This window comes from Bos indicus x Bos taurus, chromosome 16 (genome assembly GCF_003369695.1).
Source record: "Bos indicus x Bos taurus breed Angus x Brahman F1 hybrid chromosome 16, Bos_hybrid_MaternalHap_v2.0, whole genome shotgun sequence".
NCBI lineage: Eukaryota > Metazoa > Chordata > Mammalia > Artiodactyla > Bovidae > Bos > Bos indicus x Bos taurus.
Window position 1 is genome coordinate 64,152,707 of NC_040091.1, and position 21,808 is coordinate 64,174,514.

Consider the following 21,808-nt stretch of genomic DNA (forward strand, 5'->3'; position numbering starts at 1 on the left):
GCAGATGTCTATCGTCTGTGAAGGGGCGTGCACATGAATTCCAGCTGCTCATCATAAATAGTGGACAAACACACAGGAACTAGAGTGTTTAGTCTATGACTCATGTACATCCAGCTTTTATGTGATGATTTTTAAAAATCTTCTGTTGTTTTCCTATTATAGTGGGTAGACATTTTTGGATTGTTAAAATATTATGACAGTTGTTAAATAACAGAATCAACATGACTTGAAATTATATTTAATTCAAACTATCATTTAAGGTATAACTGAATGAAGAGTTAAGATCTATCTTGAACCATTTAGGTGGGCCAAGGCTTGACTTTGAATTTAATCTCATAGTCAGATCCTTTGATTCTGACATGAGTGGAATCAACACATACTGAAATGTTTTTAAAATACCCCGTGCTCTGCAAGACACCGTATGGACGAAGCAGAAATAGGAGACTTGGTAAGTTCTCACCCTTGTGATGAATTTACTGTGAAGCTGCTGGTGTTTAACCTCCAGGGCCCCTCACTGGGAATACCCTCTACATAATTGATATTCACAATTTTATATTCTTTTTCTTAGAGAAAGCCCCTCAAATGACATAAGGTAGCCCTGCAAAACATGGATCCACCTTGACAACTTAATATTTTACCGCAAAAGATAATTACACTTAGAAAACAAGTAGACAACTGCTTAAGATGGTATAAAAATGAAACTCTAACACTTTCTACAGAAGTTCAGAGAAACATATCCTACTTATTTTGCTTCCTCCGCAGACTTTGGATTTGTCCATATATATACAAACTTCACGAATATTTCTTCCTCACTCTATTTCCTACTCACTCATATCCTATGGCCAAATGTCAATCTCTGATTTTAACCAAAATGCAGATTCTGTGAAACATTGGGATCTTAAATTGGTTGTTGGGGATTTTAATGTCTGTAATTTGGAGGTAAGCAACTAAGTTGCATAAATTTACCTTTTCTGAAGATAAGCTGGATAAACTGTTTTCTTATTAGTAAATTGTGGTCAACTTGTTTATGGGTCTCTGGTGGTCTGCTTTGTTTTTTCTAAAAATGATTTCTCTTGGATTCTTAATAGCAGATTACTTATCCTTTGTGAAATTAACACTGAGAAGTTATTATAGGATGTGCTAATCCTAACCAGTCCAGAATGGATTGAAGGCAGATGCTGCGGTATTTATTTCCCTCCAGAGAAAAGCATATTTGAAACCAAACTTTGATTTTTCTTAAGACTTCCAATCATGTGGCTTTTATCATTTGGAACTGTTTGCTTTCTGTGATTTAAAAATATTTGTGATAGTTTTTCTGTTTCATTCTACTAATATGAGCCTTTGTAATTGACCAGTGGAGAGTGGTTTGCAGTCGTATATGGCTAATTCCCTGTGTGTGCCTTATCGCTTCCTTAGGGGTGATCAGCAGTTAACAAGAAATTCTGTTTTCTGTACTTCTCACTGTGGCTAAGAGTTAATTCTAAGGCTCATTGGCTTTCTTTTAACCTAAGAAAGTTTTTGAGTGTGATTTAGCTGTTTGTGTTTGGGCTCTGTGGCGCAGATGGTAAAGATTCTTCTTTGAGTGCAGGAGACATGGGTTCAGTTCCTGGATTGGGAAGATCCCCTCGAGGAGGGCATGGCAACCCACTCTAGTACTCTTGCCTGGAGAATCCCATGGACAGAGGAGCCTAGTGGACAGAGCCTGTGGGCTCACAAAGAGTCGCACACGACTGAGCGACTAATGCGTTTACTTCCACTTCAACTTTAAACATACATTTCACTTAAAAATATGTTCTCTTCCCACTGTACCATTTAAAAAAGTAAGTTAAATACTACTGAAAACACCCCACCTCAAATTTAGGGAGAAACCTACTTCAGCTAGTGATCCTCACTGAGAACCATGAAATGTCTATACAGACATCTAGATTTTTCTTCAAACAGCTGTCACACTTGCTACTTTTAGGTTCTTTCTTGGTCATTCTTTCTTTCTCTGATATCAGAAATGAGCAGACTGCTAAGGACCAGAGAAATGGGGTGAATTAGATCTCCAGAAACTTTTGCTAAGCCACTAATGGCACTTAGGTCACAGTGAGAAAGGATTGAGTAATAATCTGAATTGCCTCTTCATTTTGAGTGAATTCTCCCAGTGGGGGACTTCTGGAGGATAAAGGTTGAATGGCTTCAACCTTTGAATGGCCATCCCATAAACACTATGCTTTTAAGACCAATCTGACTTGGGTTTGCTGGCTTAGGTCACTAGAGAGGAGACTAATTCAGTGGGTCTTTGAACTTATTTCTTCTTCCCATGTTTGATTGCCATGCATTTTCAGACTATCTTATTTAGTTCATTGATTGTTACCTGCATGTATATAATGAGAAAATTGAGGCTCAGAAACTTTCAGTCAGTAAGAAGCAGAGCTGGAATAAAAACCTATCTCTTTCTGACTTGGAAGCGCTTTCCAAGCATACCAGATCACCTTATATGTCATTTGAAAATGTTAATGTCATTTCTAAAGAAAGGGATGATTTGGCTATCTAGCTCTTATCCTTTTCTCTATTATCTCAGTTGATTTTCCTTAGAAATTGCATTTCCTGAGGGATACTTCCTTCACACAGTTGTGAGCAGCTCAGTTGAACATCCATGCTCCTTTTCATTCATCCACTGAAATGAGGTTTATCAGTTTTAATATCTACCGTGTACTGTGCAAGGAGCTGTGCATATAATGGTAGACAACCAGTCATGACTCCTGTCTTCTTCATGTTTAATGGCTGAGAGTAACTTAAATAAGCATACACATAAATCTGTATAATTAAATTAAAATCGATACTGTCCTTGGGAGGTAAGAGCTAGGTTCTATGACAGAGACAGTAAGAGAGGATGGAATGGGAGAGGAGGGTGTTATCAAAACAAAACTTGATGTTGGCCAGTGATATTATGTCGTTAGATAGGTCATGGGGTGTCAGAGTCCCTACTGATAGGGACCGTGTATCTGGAGTATTTCTGTTTGATGTACTCAGCGAAACCCCCTGACCTGAATCTACTACTTCCCAAAGATAACTCTTCTTGGAGGGTAGGGGTATAGCAAGTGCAGCAGCTCGGGAGGACTTATGCAAATATGTCACTACTATGGGGATAGTAATCTTAAATCCATACTTTATGACACATGGAGTAGTCACACCTTCCTCTGTAAAAGCTGATGCACCGACAACCAGCAAGAATGGAGCTGTGCAACCAAAAAAACCAGTTCCTCCACAGCAGAGAGAAAGCGATCAAGTATAAGACTTGAAAACATTGCATTTATTTCCGTAGATTTCATCAGAAGTGCCACCACATAGGTTTCCCTTTCATTTCTTTTCATGCTTAGATGGTACCATTTACATGTGGAATCTAAAATGAACCTGTATGCAAAACAGAAACATACTCATGGACATAGAGATCAGACTGTGGTTGCCCCAGGGGAGGAAGAGGGATCACAACTGGGAGTTTGGGGTTGGTATATGCAAACGATTACATTTAGAATGGATAGACAGCAAGGTCCCACCGTATAGCACAGGGAACTATATCCGGTCTCCTGGGCTTAACCATAAAGTGGAAAAGAATATTTTAAAAAATGTGTATATGTGTAAACCTGAGTCACTTTGCTATGCAGCAGAGACTGGCACAATGTTGTAAATCAACTACACTTCAGTTAAAAAAAATAGACTATTTTCAGAGAAGGTTTAGGTTCACAGCAGAATTAAGTGGGAAGTACAGAGACTTCCCGTATATCTTTTGCACCCATGCATGCCCCTACTATCAACATTCTCCACTAGAAGAGTACACTTATTACAACCACTGACATATTGTGTGTGCTTAGTTGCTCAGTCGTGTCCAACTCTTTGCAACACCACGGACTATAGCCCGCCAGGCTCCTCTGTGCATGGGGATTCTCCAGGCAAGAATACAGGAGTGGGTTGCCATGCCCTCCTCCAAGGGATCTTCCCAACCCAGGGATCAAACCCAGGTCTTCCATACTGCAGGTGGATTCTTTGCCATCTGAGCCGCCAGAGAAGCCCCACTGACACATTATTATCCCCCAAAGTCTATAGTTTACGTTAGAATTCAGTCTTGGTGTTGTACATTTTATGGATTTGGACAAATGTATAATGATACGTATCCATCATCATGGTATCACACAGAATAGTTTTGCTGCCTTAAAGAATCCTCTGTGGTCTGTCTGTTCATTGTTCCCTCCCCCAATCCCTGTCAGTCACTGATCTTTTTACTGTCTCTGTATGTATGTGTATGTGCTCAGTCGTGGCCAAGTCTTTGCGACCCCACGGACGGTCCCTGCAACCCCAGGCTCTTCTGTCCATGGAAATTTCCAGGCAAGAATACTGGAGCGAGTTGCCATTTCCTTCTCCAGGGGCTCTTCATGACCCAGGGGTCAAACCTGCATCTCTTATATATGCTGCATTGGCAGGCACGATCTTTAGCAGTAGTGCCAACTGTGGTCTTTGCCCTTCTCAGAATGTCGTATTGTTGGAGTCACACAGTGTGTGGCCTTTTCAGATTTGCTTCTTTCACTTAGTAACGCACAATTAAGGGTCCTTTATGTTTTTTCATAGCTTGATAGCTCATTTCTTTTTAGTGCTGAACAACATTCCACTATCTGATTGGACCTGTAGTAATTAAATCACCACTCCGTGATGCTGGGAAAGATTGAAGGCAGGAAGAGAAGGGAGCAACAGAGAACGACATGATTGGATGGCATCGTCGACCCAATGGACCTGAGTTTGAGCAAACTCTGGGAGATAGTGAAGGACAGGGAAGCCTAGCGTGCTGCAGTCCACGGGGTCGCAAAGAGTTGGACATGACTGAGTGACTGAACAACAGCAACCCTTACTGAAGAACATCTTGGCTGCATCTTAGTTGTGGCAATTCTGCGTAAAGGTGCTATAAACACCCATGTGCAGGTTTTTGTGTAGACGTAAGTTTTCAGCTCCTTTAGGTAAATACCAGGGAGCAAGAATTTTGCATCATATGGGAAAGGTATACTTAGCTTTGTAAGAAGCCATTAAACTGTTTTCCAGAGTTTCTGCACCATTTTGTGTTCTCATGAGCAGTGAACGAGAATTCCTGTTGCTCCACATCCTTGAGAGCATTCGGGTTGTCAGTATTTTGGATTTTGGCCATTCTAATAGGTGTGTAATGGTATCTCACTGCAGTTTTACTTTGTAGTTCCCTACTGGCAAATGACAGTGAACATTTTTTCATATTTGGACTTGTCATCTGTGTATCTTCGTTGGTAAGGTGTCTTTTCAGGTCTTTTGCCCATTTTTAAAATTCTGTTGTTTGCTTTCTTATTGTTGAATTTTAAGAGTTCTTTGTGTATTTTGAATAACAATACTTTATCAGATGGGGCTTTTGCAAATATTTTCTTTTAAGTCTGTAGTTTGTCTTCTCATTCTCTTGATACCATCTTTTGCAGAGCAGAGGTTTTTAATTTTAATGAAGTCTAGTTTATCAAATTTTTTTCATGATTTGTGACTTTGGTCTTACATCTGAAAGATCATTGTCATACCCCAGGTCATCTAGGTTTTCTCATATGTTTTTTTTCTAGAAGTTTTATGTTTTACATTTAGGTCTATGATCTATTTCGAGTTAATTTTTTGACACGTGTAAGGTGTTTGTCTAGATTTGTTGTTTTGCACATCAGTGTCTGGTTGTTCCATCACCCATCATTTTCTGAAAAGACTACGTTTGCTCCACTGTATCGCCTTAGCTCCTTTGTCAAAGACCAATTGACTGTATTTGTGCAGGTGTATTTCTGAACTTTGTCTTCAGTCAATCTATTTGTCTATGTTTTCATTTATACCCCACTGTCTTGATTACTGTAGCATTATAGCAAGTCTTGAAGTCAGATAGCATCTGCCCTCTGACTTTGTTTTTCTTCAGAATTGAGTTGGCTATTCTGTAGTTCTTTTCCATGTCCATATAAACTTTAGAATCAGTGTGTCAAAATCCACAAAATAACTTGCTGGGAGTTTGATTGTCATTGCACCGAACCTACAGATGGGGTTGGGAAGAACCGTCTTGACAATATTGAGTCTTCCTATGAACATGGAATCTCTCTCCCATTATATAGTAGTTCTTTGATATCTTTCATCAGAGTTTCATAGTTTTCCTTATATAGACCATGTATATATATTTTGAATTTATACCTAAATATTTTAATTTTGTGGGAGTACTGATGTAAAAAGAGTATGTTTTTAATTTCAAATTTCACTCGTTTATTACTGGCATATAGAAAAGTGATTGATTTAAAAAAATTTCATTTATGAGGATGCTGGATCTTTGTTGCTGTGCTCCGTTGGGCTCTCTCTGGTTGTGGTGAGCAGGGGCTTCTCTTCGTTGCGGTGCACGGGCTTCTCACTGTGGTGGCTTCTCTTGTTGCGGCACACAGGCGCTAGGCACACGGGCTGAGCCACAGCCTGGCACTGAGTTGTTAATAATGTATTAATTCGTCATAAACCTAAGGAAACTCCTGACTTGTAAACAGATTCTGTGGTTGTCAGGGTGCTGCCTACTCCTTGCTCCCAGTCCTAACCTGTTTCTTTGGGCAAACTTCCAACCTTCCTTGTAGCCATGGTGGCTGTAGCGTGCTAACAAGACAGATCTGCAGCTGATGGTTTAGAACTGTTACCAACCACAGGTGGAAGGAGGAGGCACTGAGGAGCCACCGGGCCCTCTGGGGGCAGCGAACGGGCCAGAGAAGAGAAATGGGTGGCCAGGCCTTGGAATGGAAAAACCCCAAGAAACCTGATGGCAAGGGCGCGACGGCCATCAGACTTGAGAAACGACTTGATGTGTGAATGAAAATCAAGTTCTAGCAAGAGACACCTTTTCGTTTTCTTCCCCTGGCTGAATAGGGATTATAAAGTCTTTGATTTTTTTTTTTTCTTGGTCTCCCATTCAGACAATTGTGGGTCAGGGCTGGAGGTGAAGATGTTATTGTCAAGAAGAATTTTTGCAGTGTTTCATAACTGTCAAGTGGAACAGAAATACGAAGTTCTTTGCGCTGTTAATGATGCCTTAAGTCTCAGGGACTAACATGAAGATACGGTGGTGAATCGAAGGACGGTGGAGGGCCCTTCACAGCAAAGACCCAGAGGGGAGGACTGAGGCTCTTTCTGGGTCTTCTGGCTTTTTCTAATCACGGGGAAAGTTTACCTCAAGAACCAGACCTCGTGTGTGAACGCACGCTGCCTGGTTCCCTGTCCAGCGCCACTGGCCTCTTCCAAGAACAAGGAGTTTTTACCTTGTTGCCTCTGACCTTTGTCTTCTTGAATAACTGGCTTCACGATGGTAACAAGACCCTTCCAAGGTAGGCTTGGTGGCCGTGACCCAGTAGTCAGGCCACGCTTGAGTGGAGAGGTGTCCACCGTGGAGGATATTATTCAGGGTGATTAGAAACATCCCCCCCAGCTGCTCTGTGGTGCAGAGTCCACAGCCTTCACCGAGGCCTCACTTGGTGTTCCTGACATCTGCAGGCTATTTCTCCGTGTCATTATCCTGACTCAAGGTCAGCTTCTGAACATTTTCCTCATACCTGACCTGTGTTCTTATGGGTCAGTTAAAGAAAAAAATGCCTCAGATGTTCCCAGGCTGGGCTTGATGAGAAAAGCAAAGGCCCCCAGAGGTCCCTGAATCAGTGGCTTCCTGTGCGGTCTCCCCTGCCCTGACTTCCTCCTCTCTGCTCTCTCATCGTCCCTAGTAAGTGGCTTCTGCCCTCTCTTGCCCTCCCCTCCCACTCTTTTATTCGTGATAGTCGAGGGCATGATTTAATTCACTTAGCCAGTGTTTAGTGAGTGTCCCCCAAGCGCAGGCTGTCCTCCAGGCTCAGGGCAGGTACCAGTAAGTGATATGAAAGGTGAAATCAAATCCCTGACCGTGGCCGGCTTGGCCCTCGGGGTCTGCCCCCGCCTCCTCCACGCTCACCTCCTTCTCTGTTTCTGTTTCATCTCTTTGCTCCCGTCTCACTGGCCTTCTGGATGGTTCTCAAGCACTTTGTCCTGCCACTGCCCCAGGGCATTTGCGTAGCCTCTCTCCTCCTCTTGGAAGGCTCCGTTCCTGGAGATCTCGGTGGCCTGCTCCCTGACCCTTGAAAGATTTTAGGTCATTGTCATGTTCGCATGGGGCCTGCCCTGGACTCTAGGAAGCTGCCACCTCAGGCTCTCCAGTCATGTCTGAGCGCCTTTAGCTGCTTTTTTTTCCCCCCTCCATTGCACTTTTCACCATCTGACTATTCTATATTCACTAATCACTAGTTTATTGTTTATCTCCCCCTCCCCCACCATGAAAACAGGGGCTGGGGTTAGTTCACTGCTGTATCCTCAATGCCCAGAATAGTACCCAAACATAAGCTTTAATAAATAATGAGGACTAAATGAGTGGAAAAAAAAGAATGATTAAGTGAAAAATCCAAGAATTTATCACTCGGTGGAGGGACACATAAAATAAATAAAATAACTGTGGTTTGTGTGATAGGGTGGTGGCTCAGAGGCTGGGCTCTGGAGACTGACTGTCAAGGTTCATGTCCTTGCTTTACTGATTAGCTGTATCTTCGAGGGCAAATGGCTTAAGCTCTCTGGGCCTTATTTTCTCATTCATTAAATAGGAAGAAGAAGAATTCTATCATATAGGATTATGTGCTTAGTCGCTCAGTTGAGTCCGACTCTTTGTGACCCCATGGACTCTAGCCTGCCAGGCTCCTCTGTCCATGGAGATTCTCCAAGCCAGAACACTGGAGTGAGTTGCCATGCCCTCCTCCAGGGAATCTTCCCAACCCAGGGATTGAACCCAGGTCTCCCGCATTGCAGGTGGATTCTTTACTGTCTGAGCCACCAGGGAAGCCCCATATAGGATAAGCGTGAGATAATCCATCCATCCAAATGAAACAATCCATGTAATGTGCTTAGCACAGTGCCTGGCCTATAGTGAGCTCTCAGGAATTATTAACTGCTATAATCAAGGGATCACTTGCCATAATCAAGTGGAGCCTGAAATGTTCTTCAGGATTATCCCCATCCTGGTCTGATGTTGCTGAGACTCTTCTGTTAGGGAGTAGAGGTTAGAAAGCCGCCCCCCATCCCCCCACCAGAAGGGCTGTCCCGGGGTTAACTTTATTTTAAGATTTCTCTGAACTACAGGTGTCCCTGGTCCTCCTTTCCAACACATATTAAACATTTTTTTTCTGCCCAGATAGGCTCCAAACAATACATCCATTCCCCTTGAAAATAACTGTTTCCTGTTTAAATATTAGCAACCAGTTAAGCATGAGTTTTTTTTCTTTTCTTTTTCTAGTCATTTCTAGGTAACAGTAAATAATTTATACTTTTGAAGACATTCACAATTCTTTCTTTTGCCTTGTGACTATAGAGAAAACCATGTCAGAAGTTATCCTGATAATTTGTATTTTAATTTAAGTGTTTTGAATTACCATTTAAAGAAGGGCAGTTTCTCAATGGTAAGCCTTCTTAAGAAGTTGGACTTTGATCTTAAATCCTAGGGAGGTTTTGCAGAAATTGGAGGTGACATTGTTGACAGGTTTGTCTGTAGCTACTCATTAATTAAACACACACACACATACACACTCTTTATTTACTCCCCTGGAGTAAATGAATTGAACTTGACTTTGGTTTTTGATGGGAAGCTATGAGAGGGTCCAGGAAACATCAAAGAAACACTCTTAATCTCATAAAACTAACTCTTAACTCTCAAATGACCTAGCTTGAACATTAAAAAGATCTTATTTCCAATGCTGGTCTGGTTTCTTTTCTGTAAGATTTAATTCTCCTTAATGATAAGAAAAGTGCAGCGGCAAATAATTATCCCCTCCCCAGTCCGTTAAATTCCAGTGGGTTGTAGGCTTTTAAATTTATCTTGCTTCTAAAGGTCTCCTCTGTAAATGGTATATATACATTATTTTGCATTTTATACTGTTTATGCCTTCAAGATATCAACTTTAAGATCTTATTTACTTCCTTTGCATTTTAATTTTAGATTTTTTTGTAATGATCCCAGCTATCGTAAAGCTTTTGCCTGGAAAATCCCATGGATGGAGGAGCCTGGTAGGCTGCAGTCCATGGGGTCACTAAGAGTTGGACACGACTGAGCGACTTCACTTTCACTTTTCACTTTCATGCATTGGAGAAGGAAATGGCAGCCCACTCCAGTGTTCTTGCCTGGAGAATCCCAGGGACAGGGGAACCTGGTGGGCTGCCGCCTGTGGGGTCGCACAGAGTCGGACACGACTGAAGCGATTTAGCAGCAGCAGCAGATTGTTAGAAATGAAGGCACAGACAGGTTAAGACATGGATATAAGTAAAAAGTCACATGATGCCTTTATAGAGACAAATTTGAACCTAGTTGGTTGTTAGGAAGTTCATTTTCATGTCTGCTTAGGGAACCTTGCTAGAAATAGTCATCAACATTCCTATTGGTGCTAGGCACTGTTTTAAGCTCTAAAGAGACAGAAGTCCTGCTCTTATGGGGTTTATGTTCTAATGGACAGTTAACGTAACAACTATATTAATTGTACAGTATGCTGGAAGGTATTAAAGGCTGTGGGAGAGAATGAAGCAGTGGTGTTAGTGTTTCATTTTCATAGGATGGTCAGGGAAGGCCTCACTGGTAAAGTGACGTTGGAGTAAAGGCCTGCAGGAGCCCAGGGAGTGCGCCATTGGAGTGGGCCTGGGAAGCACTTGACAGCACGTGCGGAGATTCTGAGGCAGGAGGATGCTTGATGTGGGGAAGAGCCAGTGAGGTCAAAGGAGACTGAGTGAGTGCAGGAAATGTGGTCAGAGATACCACATTATCTGTGGCAGGTCACTTAGGGCCTTGGGAGACAGGTAAGACATGGACCTTTTCTCAGTGGGGAAGAGTGGAAGCCGGGGGAGGCTTTTGAGCCGAGCAGTGGCATGGACAGCATCACTTGGCAGAAGCCAGGAGAGGAGTTAAGTGGTTGTTGCATTGATCTCAGCCAAAGATGGCGACAGTGTGAGCCAGAGTGGAAGTGATGAGAAGTGCTAGGATTCAGGGTATGTTATAAAGGCAGAACTGAGAGTGTTTCTGGTGGGTTGGGCAGAGAAGAGTTAGGTAGGGATGCTGCAGCCTTTGAGCCCAAATACCTGGACCATGTGTGCCAACACGCGCGAGGCTTGTTACTGATGCTTCTTACTGTCTGGTCTCCGAGTTTTTACCAGCCAATCATGCTGGTCCCAATTATGAGCCTCTAGATTCTCTGCTGGCGAGGAAGAGTATCTGAGGGTCTTCTGAGCAGATGGTACCAGGTTCGCTAAAGAAAGAGAGCTTCACTCACTCACCATTGTCAGTTGCTTAGTCCATGACACTATCTGATGTACCTGTGGCACCATCTGGGAACAGAACTGTGATGGGTGTTCATGTTATCCCAACCATCCTTTCAGTTCTGGGTCTGCAAACCGTAGAGAAAGAGCAGCTGAGTATGAGACGCTTAAGTAAAGACATGGGATGGGAAGGTCAGGGGATTTTTAATATAAACATCATCTCTGGAAAGGATATCAAGAACTAGAGAATGTGTGTCTTTCCCTTGTAAAGTCTTTTCTCCCCTTTTATTTCTGTCTCTCAGAGATTCTAGTTGGTGCATTGTTTCCAGGATAACCAGAAAGAGAATTAACAAAGGAACACAGAATGTGACGAAAACAAAATCCCACATTTAGTCACTGAGGGCTGGCAGGCAAGAGTTGATGGGTCACTCTGGTCAGAGGGGTGGCGTGGCACGGTGGCCCCCCATTTCCCTGCACTCGTCTCGTATTTCCTGCTTAAATAAACCACAGAGTCTGTTGTGAGGGAACATGAGGACAGGGTTCACTATGATGGTGGCCAAAGAGAGAGAGCCAAGAAATCCCACTCTGTTTATTTACTAGGAACCTTCCCCAGCCCTGCCTTGCTCACGGGGGGCCTGCATTAGTCTTAATCTGCCTGGTTCTTATCTCAGGGAAAGCAAAGGGTAGCCCTGGAAGCCTCTAAATAGCAGGTGTAGAATGAAGAGGAACAGGGAGGGCGGAGGCCAGTGGAAAATATCTTTGGGAGGCCAAGAAGTCCATAAGGCTGATGAGCTCGAGAAAGGAGCAGGTGGAAGGGAGGCAGGGGGAGGCTAAAGCCTAAGGGCGTACACTGGAACCTCCCGGGATAGGGCAGTGGGGAGACCAGATGGACTGGCATTCGGTCAAACCAGATGGCGGGCTTTTATGTTTTAAAGGACTTGTAAATCCTCAGAACAAGGAACCATAAGGGTCCTGGGGCCCTTAATCCCATTAGTAGAAGACAAAAATGTGCTCTTTAAAAATGTAAACCCTGCCAGTTTTAGAATTTCTGTTACCAAAACTTTGGGACAGATTGCCAGCTTGTGAAACTACAAGGAATCTCTGAATGCTCCACTGATGGGAAGAGAAACTGCAGAAATAGTCTAGGTGTTCTAAGTGAATAACATAGGCTACTCCTTAAGAATTTGAAGTGAATTTACTAAATGTATATTCTGAGCCAAATGAAACATGGTATTTCTATATGAAATAGACTTGCATTACCTATGGAGTTGGAAGGACACCTAACAGTGTGACTAGGACTGATCAATTATTGAGCAAGTTTTGAGTCTGTAATGAGAGAGATTTTATTTTATTTTTTTTTAATGAGAGGGATTTTAAAGTTTAAGCACCGGTTGCTTTGTGCCCCTATGTCCCCCTCCCCCAGTGGCTGGGGAAGCCTAGACCAGCCTCACTGTATACACTGCTGCTCTCATGGTTGTTGAGACATGAGGATTCTGTTCTGCAGTCCTTGTCTCTATCTCAGCCTAACCTGAGGGTTCAGAATCATTCCCGTAATGCTTCTTCAATAGAACTTATCCTCAAGGAGACCAGACTCATAAGCAGAGCATGGAGTGATCAGCTTGTGCTCACATGTGGTGCAGGCATGAAGGCTGAGCAAGCAAAGCCACATGTTCCTTCAGTGGATACACAGAGGGGCAGAGGTGAGGGGTTGATGCTCCAGAACTCAGGAGGAATCTCCGATCTGTGCCTCATGTAATGACTGATTCTCCTGCTAAGGGGAAAAGCCCAAGTTCATCTAAAATAGTCAAAGAAATGTTGAGTAGTTGAGAATGTTTGAGAAAGTTGTAAGTAGTGTGATTCATCATTAAATCACTTTTCTGTAGGAGTAAAATAATGTGTGTGTATATATGCATGCAGATACAAATTCTGCACATATATATATGGAAAAGGTATATATACACATATATACACATTAAATAAATATAAAAAATACAGTATCATTTTTGGATGCTATTTCACAAGTGTTACTTTCCTTAAATACTCCTGAAAAGTGTAACTGTTACCTTGTAATTGAGATGGAATAGAATTGCTTTCCAGCACTACCAGCTGTGTGTTTTGTTTACATATTTGTGTGTTTGTTTTTATCTGTAAAGGTATGGGAACCTGACAAGCCCAAACTGTGAAGAAGATGGAGGTCAAAGTTCATCAGAGTCCAAGACCGTGATCAGGAAGTGAGTGTGCCTCTCCTCTGCATTACAAGCTCTCTGTCAGGACTTATTATCTTAAAAGACTATAATTTAGTAGAGTTTTAAAATTCTTTTGGAATGTTGTCATGCTTTTTTTCCATAATGCATAAAGTCATAGAATTATTTTTTGACCATCTAAAATGATATTCATTTATTCATCCAGTAAAAATGTATTGATCACCCACTGTTTGCCAGGCCCTGTGCTAAGGGATGCAGCTATAACAAAATAAGTAAGTCCCAGCTCTTACGAAGGTTATGTTTTAGTAGAGAGAGAGAGAATCCACACAGAAATGAATGAAGTAGGGCAAGAGGGCTAGATTCCAATGGAGTTTGAGTCACATAGGGTGTCAGAAAAGGGCTTTCTTGTCTGATCCAGACACGTTGGAGCAGAAACCTGAATATGGTGCAGACAGGGCCTTGTGAGTGTCTGGAAAGGGAGACTATGGAAGAGGCCCTGTGGCGGGAACAGTGTTCAAGAAAAAGTAGAGAGGTGGATGAGGCTGCCGCCACATGAAGGAAGTGGCAAGTGCTGGGGCAGGACATCCGGAGGGTCGCGGGGCCCCTTGTCACATGTGGACTTGAGGGCCTGGGGAAGCATGTTGAATTTTATTCTAAGGAATATAAGAAAGACTTATAAGGTTTTAGAAGCATAGTGCTGTGGCCTGCCTTATATTTAAAAGACCTACTCTGGCTCTGTGTGGAAAATAGACCATGACACTGGGGACGGGGCAAGAGTGGCAGGGAGGAGCCTGGGTAGGACCCTTTCATGGGCTCAGGCAGCACGGGCTTGAGTAATAACAGCAGTCGTCCTTGTCGTGGGAGTAACAACGGGTAGTAGTAACCGCCTACAGAGCCCTCAAAGGTGTTGCTGACAGGATGTACAGATGCAGAGGGTGCGGCATGTGAGACAGAGGAGGCACGGACACCTCCACGGGTTGTGTGTGAGGCCTGATAGACCAGCGCCCTGGCTTCATGAGACAAGAAAGTCTGGCGGGAAGAGCTGGCTTGGAGGGGAGCTTGTGTCAATAATTTCATCTTAGATGTGTTGATTTTGAGGTAATTGGGTGAGTCTAATTTCCAGGGAGAAGTCTGGACTGGTAGACATTTGGGCATCCTTAGTTTATACATGGCGTTTCAAGCTATGGGGCCGGATATGACCTCGTGGAGATGAAGGGTAGATAGAGAGGGGAAAAGTCCAAAGACTGAGCCTTGGTTCCTTCCAGTTAGGAAAGTGGAGGGTCCAGCAGAGGAGACTGGAAAGGAACAGGCATGGGCATGGAGAAGAAAGAAGCTGTGTTCCAGAAGATAAGTACAAAAGGGCTTTCAGAGGGAGAGTGACCAACTGTGTCTAATGCTGCCCAGACATCAAGTGAGAGGGGTCTGGGAAGCGGCTCCTGCTTCTGCCCCACTTTGGTCTTTGGCACCCTTGACAAGCGCCGTTTTGGTGAATGGAGATGTGGGTCAAGACAGGATAGAAGGGGAGGAAGTGGGGAGGGAAGGTCTACTAACTCCTCTTGGGAGTTTTGTTGTAAAGGGGAACAGAAAAATGGGGTGGAGGAAGAGGGCAAGGCATGGTCTTTTTGTTTTGTGTTTGTTTACAAAGAGAGTTTATGCCGATGAGAATGATCCAGCAGCCACTGAAGAAAAATCCATGATGCAGGGGTACAGGCTGCTGAAGAAATGAGCTTCTTGAATTGTTATTGTTGTGCTTAGTCGCTCAGTTGTGTCTGACTCTTTGTGACCCCATGGACTCTAGCCCACCAGGCTCCTCTGTCCATGGGGATTCTCCAGGCAAGAATACTGGAAAGGGTTGCCATGCCCTCCTCCAGGGGATCCTCCCAACCCAGGGATCGAACCCAGGTCTCCCGCATTACAGGCAGATTCTTTACCAGCTGAGCCACCAGGGTTCTTGAGTAGGTGGCTATATGCCAGGGTGCTGAAATCACTCATGGTTTCATTTTAGGATCAAAAGACCAGGGAAGTAATCCGATGGAATTTTTAATTCTTCAGAGGGTTGGATGATGGACTCCTTTCTCTATGAGCCAGGGATGGAAAGATGAGAAAACTGGGTATTCTTTTAACTTTTGAGTTAGGTTTCAGGTAGTTTCTTAATTTTATTGGTTGGGCCATAACCTTCCAGAAAACCAAACACACCAGTGTAGGTGTTTGAATGCTGAGTGCAGGGTGTGGTGAGTAGAATTAATACCTTATTCCTAGAAGGCTTGGGGATGCTTCTTGGAAGAGGTGACTTTTTTTTTTTTAATATTTATTTTTGGCTGTGCCGGGTCTTTGTTGCTGCACGCAGGTGTTCTCTAGTTGCAGTGAGTGGAGGCTCCTCTCTAGCTGAGGCACATGGCTTCTTACTGTGGTGGCTTCTCTTGTTAGGAACGTGGGGTCTAGAGCATGGGCTCAGCAGTTGTGGTGCATGGGCTTAGTTGCCCCACAGCAGGTGAGATCTTCCCGGACTAGGGATTGAACCAGTGTCGCTTGCCTTGCAAGGTGGATTCTTAACCACTGGACCATCAAAGAAGCCTGAAGAGATGACATCTGAAGCAGGCTTTGAAGGAGGGGGAGGGTTTGGATGGTAGAGCCATTTAGGAAGAGGGGACAGTGGGACCAAATCAGGGCAGTGTTGTATACATGACATTTTGGGGAGCAACACATTTGGCTGCTTCACTGTGTACATGTTGGGTGAGGGTAGTTAAGCTGAAGCTCTCATGAAAGGGTTGAACTTCTCACTAGAGAGTTTGGACCTTACCTGGTTAAGTGGGCAGTCAGCCCTAAAGTTTGTGCAGGAGGGAAGCAGTATAATCAGATAGGTAGGTTGAGGGGATGGATTAGGCTCACAATTTTCTTTTTTTTTTTCCTCTTGTATTTCTTTTTTTTTTTTTAATTAATTAACTTTTTATTGAAGGATAATTGCTTTACAGAATTTTGTTGTTTCCTGTCAAATCTCAACATGAATCAGCCAAAGATATACATATATCCCCTCTCAGAAATATGGAATGCTTCATGAATTTGCGTGTCGTCCTTGGCAGGGGCCATGCTAATCTCTGTATCATTCCAATTTTAGCGTCTGTGCTGCCGAAGCAAGCACTCCTCTCGTATTTCTTTATTGTGTCATTGCTGGGCCCAGTCCAAAAGCCGCTGCCTAGCCCTAAATCCTTCATGACCACGTGCTCTCCGCTTCTCATCCACACATATTTCCCTGTTCACTGATATGCATGGCAGACTCTTATTAGATTCAATGGTTAGTCCCACGTGAGACTTAACAGCCTTCTTACTCAAAGTGTGGTCCATGGACCAGCCATCTCAGCATCGCCCGAGAACTTGTTAGGAATGCGGAATCTCAGGCCTCGCCCCAGATCTAGATGAAAATCTATTCTAACAAGATCCTCAAGTGATTTCTACGTCTTTTATGAAAGTTTGAGGATTGCAGGATTAGAGGGGTTTTGTTACTGTTAATTTTGGTTGACCATGAAAACCTATGGAAATAACAATTTTTAAAAAAGGAATGTTTTTATAATGAGTGCTTTAAAATATACGTGAAAGAAGAGATACTGTACAAATTGAGTGGCTAGCTTATCAGATGTAACCTTGACCTGTGACCAGGTTCAGAAATAAGCATGTTGTTATCTATGTATTTTGGAATTGCGTCATGTCTAGAGCTACCATTTAACTAGCCACCTGAATGCTCTGAGGAGAGTAACAATATGAAAAATATCCAGAGCTTTTCTGTTTCCCAATGGGTGTTTTGAGATGAAATAGGCTTCTGGGAAGTAGCAGTTAAAGAAAATTGATTTGTACCCTGAATGTGAAGAGTCATGCTCAGGCTTTTAAAGGCCTATTATAAACCTTCATTTGGGATTCATTGTACACCAGGAACAGTAACCGTGGGTGAGACTCCAGGATAAGCTGTTTTAAAGGGCTTTACAGTTTTAAGCATATGAGGCCTTAACAAAGAGCTTTCACAGAGAGCTCCCCTGAGGGGTCCATCATCCGGGGACAATGGTCTTTTCCTAAAGCCTCACAGTGAGTTGGTAGAAAGTGCTTGACCCTCTTCCTCAGTCTGAGTTGCCTTTTAAAAAAAGTACGCCTGACGAAAATATGCCACTTTTTCATATAATGGGTCGCTCTGTCCTGCAAATACGGAATGTGAAAATCCCTTCTCTCTGCTGACCTCTTTCTTCTTTCCGTTTCCCTTTCTTCTGTGTGTCTTCTTGCTCCCTGCCCTCTACCGCCCCCCGCCCGTCCACCACATCTCCTTTCATTATTTTTCATCTCACTTCAGCATCATCTTTTTGTTCTGTTTTTCACATGCTACCCGTCTGATCATTTCTATAACTCGATAAGCTCCCTGCTTTGTCTTCCTGGGACGAATTCAGAGAAGCAGCTTCTCGGTTCCACTTGTAACACATGGAAAGTTCCTTGATGATTTCAGAGCTGCGGCAGCTGACTTGTAGCAGTGACTGAAGATGTCCCAGTGGCTGATTGATGTGCGGGAGATACAGCTGTGTGGCAGTTCTCAGTGGGGGAGTGTTGCCCCCAGAGGACATTTGGCAATATCTGGAAAATTTGGGGTTGTCTCAACTTGGTGGGGAGATGCTCTGGCCTCTAGTGGGCAAAGGCCGGGACTATTTCAAAACACGCTGCCATGCACAAGACGCCCCCTTTCCCCTCTACAGCAAAGAATTACCCGACCCTAAATATCAGTATTGCCTAGATAAGAGACCCTGCTGCACAGCAAGGAGGCTGTAGTCCTCAATAAAAACTGTCTTTATTTATGGATATCTAAATATATATAAAAATAATACCACACTTGTCTGGAAATTTACTTATTCATGTCCCTTCTTTTTCTTTTTTTTAAAAAGTATGCAATAATCTGTGCTATTTTTTATTTTTATTTTGGTCACATGGCATGTGGGATCTTAGTTCCCTGATGAGGGATCGAACCCGTGCCACTTGTGTTGAAAGTATGCAGTCTTAATTACTGGGCCACCGGGGCCCTCATGTCTCTTATAATTGGGTGAATCCAGTGCCGAGGAGGTTGTGGAGCCAGCCTCACGGCAGGTGACAGGCCCCGGGGAATGAGTCCTCATCCGTCACTGTCACCTGCCACCCATTTGACCTATTCATTCACCTCTCTCAGTTTAGTCTCTTTACCTAAAAAACGAGTGCTCTGAGATTCTTTCAAGTTTAATGATGCCTAGAACCCCCACCTCCACCCCTCCAGGCTCCTCTGCCCAGGGGATTCCCCAGGCAAGAATACTGGAGTGGGTTGCCAGTTCCTCCTCCAGGATCTTCCCAACCCAGGGATTGAACCCAGGTCTCCTGCATTGCAGGCAGATTCCTTACCACCTGAGCCACCAGGGAAGCCCAGGATAAAATTTATCTAGTTTTCTTCTCATCTTCTTAAAAATGAAAATGAGCTCCAGTCCAAGTTCGATGCACTCAAAGCTGGTGCCCTGAGACAACCCTGAGGAATGGGATGGGGAGGGAGGTGGGAGGGGGGTTCAGGATGGGGGACACATGTACACCCATGGCTGATTCATGTCAATGTATGGCAAAAACCACCACAGTATTGTAATTAACCTCCAATTAAATTAATTTAAAAAAATGAAAATGAACATCAGAAACAGAGATAAGATCCAGATATTATATTGATTGAGTGAGAGGTGCCCTTGACTGCTTGTTTCTGTTGGAAAGACTATGTAACTTGTTTTGATAAAAATAGGAAAGAAAAAATAGACCGCTTCTTTGATTTGCTTGTTATTAATTGTGATATCAGAACCACTTGCTACGATCATGCATAAAGAGATGGGCTAAAAAGCATTGTGTTGTGGGGTCAGGCAAGGAGCAGCAAAATGCCCATTGTTTTCCTTTGCTGTGAATCTGTGTTCTTGTGATTTCAGGTGGGAAACAGACGGCAGGAATTCAGTGACAGTCTAAGAAGTAAACATCCTGTTTTAGGACAGATGCCTTCAGTTTTGCAGTCCAAGGGTGAGGGTTGGGGGGTGGAGGTGGGGAATCACTACTGGGCTTAAATATGAGAAGGGAAATGCTCAGCTATTGTTTGGTTTTTCAGTTTTTAATGTAAAGCATAGAGCAAGGCTTACGTTTGATACAGGTTCCCAAATCCCAAGATAACAGTCTTTCCTGTATTTCTGAATATGGATGGATCTAATCAACCTTTCAAAGGTTTGAAAGAACTTAAAAGAAGGCAAAATGTGGAAATGCAGATGAAACGGTCAAGATGAAAGATTGGTGTCTAGTGTCTCGGACCACAAGTGGCTAGTATTCTTCAGGAATTTCAAAAAGTATCTGAATGCGCTGTGACTCCTAATCCTGAGTGTGCCTGGCTTAGGCTTTGTGCAATAAACCTTCTAAGTTATCTGGCTAAAATGAGAGTTCCTTCAGTCGCAAGGAATTCAACTTCCAGGGCTTTTAGATGCTAGAATCTTTGCACACGGGGATTTCTGATGTTAGTACTAGAACGATATAAATAAGAAGTCATACTGTGTTTATTTCTATAATCCCTAAACTTGCCACTGTTTGGGAATCGGGAAACTCACTTCCTATGACAGAAGAAAACACGTCTGCCTACATTCTCCTTCCTGCTGACATTTTTCATGGTGAAATGTTATCTCTTAAGAATAATATATAAAATCTGAACCAGATGGAAAAAGGAGGCTTTCCTTAGTGCAGATTTATTATAGTCATTGAATTCAGAAGTGAGATTATGAAGAAGTAATATTAACCATATAGAGCCTTGACACCATGAGTCTTCATTTTCCAAAATGTGTTTGAGATTAGAATATCATACATACACATGCATAACTTTATTTAAAGAGGTTTAAAACTCTCTCTTCAGGAATCTTACTTTTTTTTATTCCTTTTTAAAATGACTACTGTAATTAATGTTGAAATAGTTTTCTGTTTTGTTTTCTTTAATTGACTCTCATCACTTCCCTCTTGGAATGCCATGTTTTGCTTCCTAAAACTCTGTACCACAGCAGTGGTTTAAATGGTTGAAATCATTCTACTTTCGTCTCCACACATTCAGATATGATTGTCATTCATGTAATCGTCTCCCAGAAGTTGTAAATAGTCACACCAGATTATAGTTACTGGTAAAGATTTTAGTTACATATAAGTAGTAGCAATCTAAGATATTGGAAATTAAAGAAAAGAGAGATGAGTTCAAGGAAGATGGCTGTGATTCTTTTACTATCTGGGAAACTTTGTAGTGAAAAGTATTACAAAATCTTCCCATTGAGTTTGCAATCAACATTTCATCAAATTCAACTAACCTAACAGGGCAATTAAAATCAATCTGAGTAATGGTAACAAAAATGGGGCAAAGGAAGAGGGGTAAAGAACAGAGCAAAAATAAGATTGAAAATTCCAATCTTGTAAGAATTAAAGACTATCATGTGAAATTAATATTTTTTAAAAGTAAAACCAAAGAAGAAATGGAGGTGAAGTACATCAGATAAAAGAGCACAGTATTATCTTTAAAACATCCATCCTAGACTAAGAAAAATAGAAATGATAGTTTTAGAAGTCCCTGAAATCCTGAATCAGAACTGTGTGTTTAAGGGAAGAGTGTAGGCTCCCAAGCAGAAGTTATTAATGCTTTTCTGCCAGTGGAGGAATGAAACAACGTTAATCATCATTGATTCAGAAAGAAGAAAAATTGGCTGCCTGAGAAAACACCTAAGGTTCTCTACATGTCAGAGAAAGGTAAACAGACATCACAACCAGACTGTCACTTCGTCACCCTGCAGGCTCAGGGATGATGGAAGTGATGACACCACGGCCACCGCCTGGCCAGTGCCACCGCCTGGCCACTGCCACCGGCTACAGTTTGAGCTGTGCTTACGTTAATGCAGAGCTATCCGCATTTTGTGTTTTCTTTTACTATTACAGACATGCTGTGAGATATTGTCCTGATTTTATAGGTGTGTAAACTGAGGTTTCAGAACAGTGAGGCACTTTGATTAAGATCAAGCAGCTAGTTAATGACACATCTGTTATTTGATCTCAGATCCAACTGAGATCCAGTACCTGGGTTTCTCACCATTTTGCTGTCGGGGCTGCTGCTTCTAAAAGAGTGTTTGAGTCTCTGGTGTGCGTGAATCCTGACCAGTCCTCCCCCTCCCACACATTACGTTTGTCTGTGTCGCAGTGAAAGGGCTATAGACAGAAGTACA

At 42.8% G+C, this 21,808-nt stretch overlaps 1 protein-coding gene and 1 non-coding gene across 6 annotated transcripts in view; one reads left to right on the forward strand and one right to left on the reverse strand.

The window, feature by feature from the left end:
• RGL1 (ral guanine nucleotide dissociation stimulator like 1) overlaps positions 1–21,808 on the forward strand; it is a 277,599-nt gene that overhangs the window by 193,756 nt on the left and 62,035 nt on the right. For all 5 annotated transcript variants that reach the window (XM_027565549.1, XM_027565551.1, XM_027565553.1 and 2 more), the window contains one exon: positions 13,503–13,580. In XM_027565549.1, coding sequence (XP_027421350.1) covers positions 13,503–13,580 — 78 coding nt within the window. The remainder of the gene's footprint in view (positions 1–13,502; positions 13,581–21,808) is intronic.
• Positions 16,590–16,692, reverse strand: LOC113907122. Its single transcript, XR_003515109.1, has one exon. It is a non-coding gene; the product is annotated as a U6 spliceosomal RNA (small nuclear RNA).